The sequence below is a fragment of the Grammomys surdaster genome, unplaced genomic scaffold, assembly GCF_004785775.1.
Source record: "Grammomys surdaster isolate TR1022 unplaced genomic scaffold, NIH_TR_1.0 224, whole genome shotgun sequence".
NCBI lineage: Eukaryota > Metazoa > Chordata > Mammalia > Rodentia > Muridae > Grammomys > Grammomys surdaster.
This window is the reverse complement of record NW_021604669.1, coordinates 7898015-7909519: the sequence shown is the minus strand read 5'-3', so window position 1 is coordinate 7909519 and position 11505 is coordinate 7898015. Positions and strand designations below refer to the sequence as shown.

The 11505-nt window shown below is 37.6% G+C and overlaps 1 protein-coding gene across 1 annotated transcript in view; it reads right to left on the bottom strand.

Annotated features, from left to right (window-relative positions):
- Positions 1–3474: 3474 nt before the first annotated feature.
- Tmem71 (transmembrane protein 71) overlaps positions 3475–11505 on the bottom strand; it is a 43184-nt gene continuing 35153 nt past the window's right edge. The window contains exons 9-11 of the mRNA XM_028773274.1: positions 9807–9868; positions 9645–9705; positions 3475–5202 (exon numbers count right to left, since the gene is read on the bottom strand). Of these exons, the coding sequence (XP_028629107.1) occupies positions 5187–5202; positions 9645–9705; positions 9807–9868 (139 nt within the window). The 3' untranslated portion in view covers positions 3475–5186. The remainder of the gene's footprint in view (positions 5203–9644; positions 9706–9806; positions 9869–11505) is intronic.

The window sequence follows — 11505 nt, the reverse complement described above, 5'->3', positions numbered from 1 at the left end:
TAACCAAGAAGGTCTCCAAATGCCACATCGGACAGATTCTGTGGAGGCTCCATCACATGATTGTGGCCAGCAATTAGCTCAGTTTCTGTCTCTATTTTCTTCCCCAGTACATGAAGGGTCATAGAATTCTATGTTTCTTATCATCTTCTAGTGGCCAATTCCCTTTCTGCAGCTGTCCAGAAATTCAAGAGTGGCTTCAGTAGACTAGAAGATATGTTTGCATTCCAGAAAATCCCAGTGGGCTCAGCAGCTCTATGTAAGATTCTCCCATCATCACTATTACCCAGAATATTACCAAGGTCTTAGTGACTTTGTGTTAAGTGGCAGGACTAGGGACCAGGTGCATATTTCCTATTCTGTTACAAAACTATAAATGTTTTGTTACAGTTTCAAATTTTATAAAAACTTATGTTTTACTTAAATAATACTTTATACTTTATAATACTTTAATACTTTATAAAAAATTATATTTTACTTAAATTTTATTTAAACAGGGTTTGAAATGGTTGATCAGTTTATCTTCTTTTATTAACCCATACTTTGTACAGCAGATCAGTGATGCTGGGGTTGGAGATCATGAGTTAGTACTAAGCTGGCTGCAAACCGCAACATATGCCCCTATCTTGCTCTGGGTCTGAAGGTGACATATTTTTAGGTAGGTGTCCCCTTCGCTGGAAGTTGTTGTTCAGGACACATGAAGGGTAGAGGTGCAGAGGGCAGAAGGGGCAGGGTTCAGAGAACCATGAGTATGACAGAATGACTTCCACGTACAGCTCCAATAAAACAGCTCAATTTTATTTGGATGAAAAAGGGCTATATAGACCTTGGGAAGTGAGTGGGGGTTTTCAGGGTTGGCATACATTATTGGCTTTGGCTGAGGTGTCAGGGATGATTCATTTCCATGAAGAGGAATTCCAAGAACATGCTGAGCAAGTTCTTATAGGTGAGGTTGAACTTGTAATTTGGCCAAAGACTACATGAGGTATGTGGGCGGGGGATGGGGGGGGAAGGAGGGTAAAGGTCATGGGCTAGAGCATGTAGGCTAAGAATGGGTAGAGAGCTGTCCTACCCCTGGTGGTCTCAGGATGATATTTTTTAGGGGTTTGGGCATGTCTCAATCTTGCTCCAGGGCAGCTTTCCTGGTTGCATGTACCCACATTTTTTCCCTTGATAAAGTTTAATTGTTGCTTTGGGGACAAATATATCAATTTTCAGAAGCCCAGGAAATCTTGACAAGCCACAGATGTTTTCTTAGTTTATTTAACAATTATGAATGTACAAAGCATAAGTTATCTTGTGGCTCTTCAGTAAAATTTGAGACAATGACTTCATAGAGAAAGTTGGAAAAATCAACACAGGATCACACTCCAACACCTTCAAGGGGGCAAAAGTGTTGGACTGTGAAGCAGAAGTCATTGGTAAGTGATGTGAAACGTTATCCCCAAGTTCAGTGCCTGTTCTCTGGAAACATGTGCTTAGAGTTTCTAGGTCCTTGAGAATACTGGAAGAAAAGAAACCATGGAGACAGAACTGCCTAAAGCAGCAATGATTACATTATCTTCAAACCTCATTAATATGGCCATCTCCTGTACTTGGAAAAGACTTCCAATGGAGGAATTGGAGCACCAACCCAGCCACAAAACTATCAACCCACAATTTTCCCTACTTACAAGATGTGCAGGGGTGTAGATGGAATAGAAATTAAGAGAACAGCTAACCAATGTCTGATCCAGCTTGAGACCCATGTCATGAGACAAAACCCACCCCTGACACTATTTATTGTATTCTGGTATACTTACAAGCAGGACGCTAGCATAAATGTCATCAGAAAGGCTTCACCCAGCAACTGAAACAAATGAAGTGACCTATAGGCAAACAACAAGTAGAGCTTGTGGACTCTTGTGGAAGAGGGAGAAGAATTCAAGGAACAAAAGAGGTCATGGACACAACAAAAGCTCTACAGAATCAACTAACCTGGCCCCATAAAGGGCTCAACAGAGACTAAACATCCAACCAAAGAGCAATCATGGGACAGACCTAGGCTTCTGTACATATGTAATTGTTGTGCATCTTGGTCTTCATGTAAGATTCCTAACAGCAGGAGCAGTGGCTCCCTCTGATGCTGCTGCTTGCCTTTGGATCCCTTTCCACTAACATGGCTGCCTTGTCTAGACTGAATTGAAGGTCTTACGACAACCTGATGTGCCAAAGTGGGTTAATATTCATGGGAGGTCTCCTCTTTTCTGAGGAGAAAAGGAGAGGATATTGGAGGGAGGATAGGTGAGAAGGAAGGACTGGGAGGAGAGAAGGGAGGAGAAGCTGTGATTGAGATCAACAAATAAACAAATTAATAATAATAATATAATAATAATAATAATTCTCATTCATAACTGTTTTAGACGCCCTTTGAGGACAGAATAATCCTGTCAAGAAATGCTATTGAGAAAGTTGGATGTCCACATGCAAAAGAACGAAATCAAATCTTTATCTGATACCACGTGATAAAATATCTTTCCTAAATAATTACAGGTTGAAAGGATTAGTTGAGTTTTTAAGGGTTTCAGCCTGTGGCTACTTGAAGGCAAACGTCGTGATAGAGACAATGCTGAAACAAAGGAACTTACCTCATGGCAGCTTGGAGAGGAAGGGGCCAAGTCCCACCATGCCTCTTAAGGGTATGTTTTCAGTCACAAACCTAGGACCACTTTCTGAAGTTTCTACCACTTCACAAATGTGTCACCACCTGTAGACCAAGCCTTCAACATGTGAGCATGTGGGGACATTCCAGATCAAACTACAACACACCACATGCAATAATTGAGATCTGTTGAAGTCCTAAATGTAAGCTCTGAGACCATGGACAGCAAGAGAAGAATGTTTGTTGGTATTGACTTCAGCAATGATTGGGGGGAAGTGGTTTTTCTTTCACTATTTTTGTTGATGTTGTGGTTATTTTACTACCACATCAAATCTCAGGTGATAAGAATAAAAATAAACATATGGGAACATATTAAAATAAAAATTTATGCACAGCAGAAAAAAAAGCATAATCAACAAAGTGAAAAACGCAAGCAATGGGTTTAGAAAAAATTCTATGTGCCATTTCACTCATAAAATACATAGGACAGTCATATAATTTAAAGTGAAAATACATAGCCAGTCTTGAAGATTCATGATTATCCTCGTAACACTCAGAAGACTGGTTCAGGAGGGTTGTCATAAGTTCAAAGTCAGCCAGAGTTACACAGTGAAAGAAATCCTGTCTATGAAATCAAATAATAGAGATAGATAGATAGATAGATAGATAGATAGATAGATAGATAGATATAATTAAATAAAAGGTAAGCCACATAAACTAATAAAAAATTAATAAGAAACTTAAGTAATCAAGTTCAATAGATATGTGAAATGGTATATGGATATAGGTAAGTATAAATGACACGATACACATACTATATATGATACACATACCGATTTGATGGTGAGTCTGCTTACTCATTAGTATAAGTTTATTCAACCAAAAAAGTACAGAAGACAAATGGAATTATGTTACTTAGTTTTCTTACTGCTTTGACAAAACACCTGACAAAAGTAATTTAGGAAAGAAAGGTTTATTTGACTCAAAAGTTTAAGGATATAGCCCATGATAGGATGACAAGGAGCCAGAACCCGAGTAAAGAGTCACATTGTGTCCACAATCAAGAAAGAGAGAGAAAGATGAATGCTGGTGCTTGGCTCTCTTTTTTTTCTCCCTCTTTTTTATTCTGTCCAGAAGATTTTTAGTTTTTTTTTTTATTTTGCCCATGGGACAATGGTACCCATGTTTAGGGTAGATCTTCTCTCTTCAACCTCTGTACAAACAACTATATAAACATACCTAATGTTGAGTCTCATGGGTGATGCTAAATACAGTCAAGATGACAGTGAATATTAACCATCATAGATATAAAAGAGATTAATTTGGTATCAATTAAAAAGTATGTAGTTTCTATACACAGACATTTCTCACCATGGAGCATCCTCAGCAGGCTGTATCTGAATGTTCCTGGTGAGAGGTAAGAATACTGAAGGTCTTCTACAACTTTTCAGTCCATTACATAGCTTTACCATTTTCATATGCTTTAAAACACTATTTTTCCTTTATTTTTCACTTAAAGAATTTTTAGATATCATATTTTCATCAAAATATGAATGAAAGATGATCAGTATTCCCCCCTGGGGGGACTAAGAGTGGAAAATCGTTCAAGAGAAGAACTTGTAATCCAAGGAATAGGTCTACCCTACTCAATGATCACTCTCTCTCTCTCTTCGTCTATTTCCCACTACTGTAATAAAATACTCAAGGTAGAGTACTGAGTGATGAAAAGGGATCCCCTTGGCTCACAGTTCTGCAGGTTCAGATGCATAGTGCCAACATATGCTTCATTTTAGTGATAGTTTCGAGGTAGATAGCACCCCATTACATGATGGACATGGGAGGAAGTGATCATACAGCTGGACAGATAGCCAGAGACAGACCATGTATACATCCTGAGTGAAGTTTCCTCAGATGTAGGATATCCCACTCCATCGGCCCTGTTTTTTAAAAGTCCTACCACCTCTTTACATTGTCACACTGACAATCAAAGTTTTCAGCACATGGACATCTGGAAATAAACCATAGCACCAAATTCTACCATCTAAAATTAATGTATATCTCCAAAAGCATACATTTATTGTATGTACAAACTGTGTCTATTTCCTATGCAGCTTTTATCAGTAATATAAGCTTGTTTGCACCATTTAGTTAAAGTAGGTTTTCAAGGCATAGCTGCATGATGGCAGATGTAAGATATTCATGGTCCAAGCCTCTCACAGAATTCTCTAATCAAGATAAATATTTGAGGTCCACTGTATTAGGGACAACAAAGGAACATTACTCCAGGCGGTCTGTCCTCTGTTACTTTCTCCTGTCCCTTCTCTTACAACTGACAGTCTTTTTTGAAAGAAAGGAAAATTAATATTATTGTCATAAACCAATTACATGTGGAAATTAAGATTTTTTAGAAAAAATAACATTGTTAGATTAATTTTTCTGTTATCCATTTGCTCATTCCCTTCCAATAAAATGGTTGATTCCAAGAAGACTCCAAATTACTGTTCCCAGATATTCTTCCCAGATCGAAGACATTCATCACATGTATTTTTCAAGTGCTGGCAAATCTAGATTAGAAAAAGGAGAACATAAATAAATAATACACACACACACACACACACACACAAATTGCATTATCTAACCGTACACAAACTAGCCTGAACAATCTCAGCTAGGAAGAGTGGAGCCTCAACTTAGGTTTACCCTACAGCAATTTCTCCCCACCCCTTGGCAGTTTTCAGTGCCCCTTTCTCTGAAACCAGGAAGGTTTTAACCTTTAAATCTCACCATGGAAATTGGCAAATAACCATTTTATAACTTTTTTATAAATCAGCATCATGCCAGGAGTACAGCCTAGAGTTGTGGTTCTCAAACTTCCTAATGCTGCAACTTTTTAATTCAGCTCTTTATGTTGTGATCCCTCCAGCCATAAAATTATTTCCATTCCTACTTCATAACTGCAATTTTTGCTGCTATTATGAAAGGTAACATACATTTCTGATATGCAGGATTTCTGATATGCAGTCCTTGTGAAATGGTCCTTTGGCCCCCTAAAGGGGTCAGAACCCATAGATTGAAAACTGCTGGCCTAGACGGAAACATGGTTGTAGTTTCCATATCTTAGCTCTCTAAAGTTAATTAACTCATGTATCATTTTTAACAAAGGAAAAGTTTCCATCTAGCAGTAAAAAGAACAAATGTACTCTGGTCACTTCTAAGAATTAGCACAACTTACTTACTTGGGAAAAGAGCATCAGTTGAGGAACTGAGCATGACAATAGAAAATTGTCATAACTGCTATTTGAGGTAAGAAGACCCAGTCCACTGTGGACATCAACATCTCCTAGGCTAGGGAACCCTGGCATTATAAAGAAAGGTAAAAGCTAGCTAAAAGGAGAAAATACGCATTTGTGCTTTTTGCACTACACTATGGTAACAGTGTGACTAGTTGCTTGAGTTCCTGTCTTGATTTCCTCTCAGTGATATACTGTAACCTAGAACTTTAGGCTACATAGGCCCTTTTCTCTCATATATTGCTTTCAGTTCCGGTTTTGATGGTAGATTTTACTATTGCAACATAAATCAAACTAGAACAATCTGCTACCTGCTGTGGTACTAGGATGTCTGTCATAGGTATGCAGAACATTCACACTGCATGCCTGTGATGATCTGCATGAACAAGGGCTGCTCCAGCAAGGTCTAGTAGATGAACAACCCCCACAACTGTCCACTTCAAATTCAAGGAGGAGCAGGTGAAGGTATGATGTAAAAAGTGGTATAATTTGAAGAGACTGAAAAATGCCAAGGACGGGGCCACGTAGTCAAATCTATCCTTACATAGTACAAGGTGCCTGTGGGCAGACTCAGTGTGGATGTCTGTTGAACTGATCTCAGTGATTTCCCCCCAGTTCCTTAGGTCTTCATCACTGATTGTGAGAGGAGACTAGAAAGTCATTCTTTTTTGCCAAATATAATTATATTTATTATTGGTATTCTTGAAGTTCACAAAGATAGTGTGTCAACAGAAAGTGAATGAATATGAGTGATTCTTGGCTCTTCATCACAATAACCACATATACATCTTATTATCTTTTAGATACATTTATGTAAAGAGAAGAGAGTTTTAATGTCTCTAATATAGATATCCAGGTACAGAACTCTTTGCAGTAAAAAGTCCTTCAAGCAATGATAAAGAAAACATCCTTGGGCTGATGAATATGTATACAGCATCTGTTATTTTGAAGGCATTGGGGTGGATATAGTTCTTGTTTTCATAGATCTTCATATAAGATAGTCTGTACATGAAAATGGGTAAACAGGAAACAGAAAATGCGAGACAATTCGAGAAGAGGGGAAGGAGAGGGGGAGATTAAAGTATGTACATACATCGTCAAAGAAGATCTCTTTTCCCATAAATGAGAATGTCAGTGGAGGATGTGCATACAATCTTGATGTATTTGTTTTATGAAAGAACACAGGAAGAGGGCAGAGCAGTGGGAAGATGCCTGAAGAGTAACTTGGGAAAGTAATCATGACAGATCAAATCACATAGTGCCTCTGCTAGGAAGACCTGCCTGACCATACCCCATACCTCTTCCAGTCTTAGTAAACTTCCTTTCTGATGTTTACTTGGTCTAATTACTAGATCCATACTTGTATTTACCATATAGAAAAAATTTTTTAACCTGCCTATTGCATGCATATGACTATTACTACACTCTGAAATATTAAGACTGGCTACAGGTCTTGGTTTTATGACCTTGGGACCCAGGGAATAAACTAATTTTAATGACTGTTCAGATAAACTGTACTTGGTACTGAGCATAGTTAGCAGTCAAGTTTTGGTAGGTTAACTGATGCTACAAAACAAGAGGTAAAAGTTACAGGAATTATCTTTTCAAGATTATTGTACTAAAGTGCAAACTATTATCCAGAGAGGACATAATGACTCAAGATCCTCAGGAACTAGGATTCAAAAGACCTAGAGCTGGAGATAGAAGATAGCTCCTTCTTGACTATCATGCCTAGAGGCTCTAACCTTAATGCCACTTTAAGGGATTTTGCCCTCACCACAGAAACTTTACACATAATGACAATTTACTTTTCCAATTAATTGTACATTTAATTTTTAAACAAGAGCAATTTATATATGCCTCACTGTCTGACAATCCTTAATAATATTATTGCTTCTGAAATTTGGATTCGAAAATTTGGATTGAAAATTTTTGGGTAAAAATTGTTTTTGTTTGTCTGTTTCTTTATTTTGGTTTCATGTTGTCATACAAAGCTGAGCCATCATGGAATATCATGGAATGACAGGGTGGGAAGAATATAAGAGCTAGAGGTGGGAAGCAGCACTGAGAATCAGGGCCTTATAGACAGGGCGCACCCCAGGTGATATATTTGTGAACTCACTGCACATGTGGTTGCCTGCACAAGATCTGTATGAGACTGGGTTCACCCACATTCCACCAGGGGAGGGCAAGGCCTCCTGAGGCCACACTCTTCCCTGAGGGGATTATTCAGAATGAATGTTGGTTAGGGGAAGGGTGTCACTTTCTTCAGTGGTGTAGCCACTGATAAGTTGCTCATGCTTCTGTAAATAACCTCCCACATATCCTCATTTAAACTCAGTAGGTCGAAGATACAAACATATATACATACATGCACGTGTGTGTGTGTGTGTGTGTGTGTGTGCGTGTGTGTGTGTGTGTGTATATATATATATATATAATGGGACATCAGGCAGTTCTGGGCTAACAGAAGTAATCCCAGCATGACCTACCATCTCCAGACAGTAGGTTTGAATATCAAAGCCATCAAAATAAAAGGGTGGCTTGGAGTGTATCCCAGTTGTGTAGAGCTTGCTTACAAATGCACAAAACCTGCATTTGATCTCTATGATAAAGCAGCAAATAAAAAAAAAACTATTTGGTAAGAAGGGAGGCTTAGCAGGAGAAGAAAAGGAGGTGACATAGAGTAAGAGTATGAAATTCAAAATATTTTCATTTAACTCAAAATAAAGATTAATCCAAAATACTTGCATTCAATACAAAATTTCAATACATTTCAATACATAATTTCAAAATCATTTCTGAAAAACCGTAGGTAGGGCTGGAAAAGGCGAGCATGTGAGCCTCCACTTAGATCTAAAATTATTTAGAATATGGCTAAGAGGTAATTAATTCTTTTAGAAAAATTGTAAACAAATGCACAAAGCCTGCATTTCATCTCCACAATAAAGCAACCTTTGTAGCTAACAAGGGTTTAAGAACAAGGATTTGGGTGGTGATCCCAACACCACATTATCTGTTAAATTCTACAGATTTCAGTTGTATCAATGGCCGTCCCTAGAAACCTGAATGGCTAGAAATTATGGGAAATGTCACACAAAATGCCAGTAAATTCATATTTCCTCAAGTTGTAAACAAAACAAATCTTCACTGACTCTACTGTGATTTCAGAATCAGGTCCAAGATATCATAAAAGAAGGATGCAGAAAGTCAAGTGCAAAGGCCAACAAGCTGATTTGACTTGCAGACCATGTTTTGTCTCCAAGCCCACTGGAGCTTCACCACAGTGAAGTTAAGGGCATCAATACAGACTGTCCTGCAATGAGGTGGCATTGAAAAGCCTGCTTTAAATTTTGTGAGCAGCTCTCAGACCCTGAGAGCCCTCTGGAATCCTTATTAGGGAAGTTAGGAAGGGGAGAGAAATTGTATGGTTTGCAACAGATTATTTCCCAGGCATTTGGGAAGCTGTACTACAAAGACATCATAATGTATTTTGAAAGTGAAATACTGTAATTCTATATTTTTGAGAATAAAGCCTAATTACTGCTACTAGGTTTTAGCAGTAAAAGAAAATATTCTTCATATGCTGATGAGAACTGTCCTTCCATGTAGTTCTTACTTAGCAGAAGTGCCATCTTTTACTTACCAGAAACCTACAAAATACTAGATTCTGTCGTCTTTGATCAGACAGTTATAACACCAGAGGTAGCACTTACCTAGCACAGGTGGTGGCTTTGAAATAGCTGGCAAGGTTGAGAAACAGTGATTTCACAACATCTTGAGTAGAAAAGAGAAATATATACACCTATTTTATTTTAAATACCATAATTTGAGTAAATTCCAAGAATTAGAGCAGCAATCTGGGAAAAGTTACTCACAAGCTATTGTGATCAGCAATGCACATGTGAAGATGCTGGGTAATTCTCCTCCCACGAGCCATCTGAAACAACAGGTTGATGTCATTTGAGCATATTAACCCTGCATTTCCAGCACATACAGTGTTCTTTTAGACTAAGAATAGACTCTGAGTGTCAAGATTTACTCTATAGCTCCAAAATAAAAATAGTTTGTATCAGCCAAAAGCTAGGCAGATAGGGCAACAAAAGAGACTAGAGAACCTTGAACCAGAAACACATGTATACGCTAAAAAGATATGTTTTTTTTAATGATTTCTTTTTACTTTAAATTATATATGTCTGTTGTGTAGGAAAGACAGTACATGCATGTGAGTGAAGAGCTCATGGAGGGGTAGACCAGAGGTATTAGATCACTCTGTAGCTGAACTTAAAGGTTGTTATGAGCCACCTGACGTGAGTTCTGGGATTTGAACTTGGGATCTCTGTAAAAGCATTCGATCTTAAGTGCTGAGCCTTCTTTCCAATCCTGTAAACTGATTTCTAACAGGAGTGAAAAAGTAACTCAATGGAAAGATAGTCCTTTCAGCAAACAGTCTAGAAACAATTGACTATTTGAAAACAGAAGAATGAATTCTCACATACATTTTTTCTTACACAACATTGAAGTTAAAATGAGTCAGTGGCTACATTATAAACCATAAAGTATAAAACTTCCAGAAGACATCATAGACAAAAACTGTATGACACTGGGTTTGGCCACAAATTGCTAAGTACAGTATAAAGTGTAGAGTCTCCAAGAGGAAAACATTAATAGTTGAACTTTCTAAAGATTAAAGAAAAAATTTCTCTGGGGAGGATACTATTAGGATGAAAGACAATGCAAAGTCAAAGGAAAATATCTGCAAATCACAAATCTCCTAAAGGAATCCTGTCTAGATTATGGACAACCAAACCTCAGCAATGAGGGGGCTGAAAAATAACGAATTATAATGGCATATATGTATGAAATATCACAGTGAAATGTGTTACTTCATGTAATAATTTAAAAAGGAAACCCAACAACCACAAAACAAATAACCTTCTAAATGGGTGAAAAATGTGAACACATGCCACATCTCAGCCAGTAAGAAATGCATGTGAAGGTAAGTATTTAAAGTAATGTAGAACATTATTTGTCATTAGACAATGCAAGCTAATTGCTGATCAATGGCTATCCATGTATCAGAATGACTCCAACTTGTCTACTGGCAATAACTGTATATTTATCAGAAATGTTGAGCCCATAAATTTTCATAACAAACAGGGCCATCATTGCTAACGGGAAGGAAAATGGTGAAAATATTTTGGAACACAGTTTCCCAATTAAAGGCAAACCGATTATCTCTCTCCACGTCCATTCATTGCTGGATTGACAACTCAGTACAACTTTTGTCTTTGAATAAATTTTATTAAAAATTGTCAAAAATTGAAGCAAACAAGGTATTTTCTGACCAGCAAGGTTTATAAGTTCACTCTAGATGTCTGTCTTGACACAGTTTTCATCCAAAACCTCAAACGTAGTGAGTTGGTCAGATTCTGTGGTTGTTGATAACTAGCTTTAATCAGTATTGGTCAGATAGAATATGGAATGTTCTTTCAATTTTTTAAAATATCATTTGAGACTTGCATTGTGTACTAATATATTGTCAGTTTTAGAGGAAGTCCAATGAGCTGCTGAAAA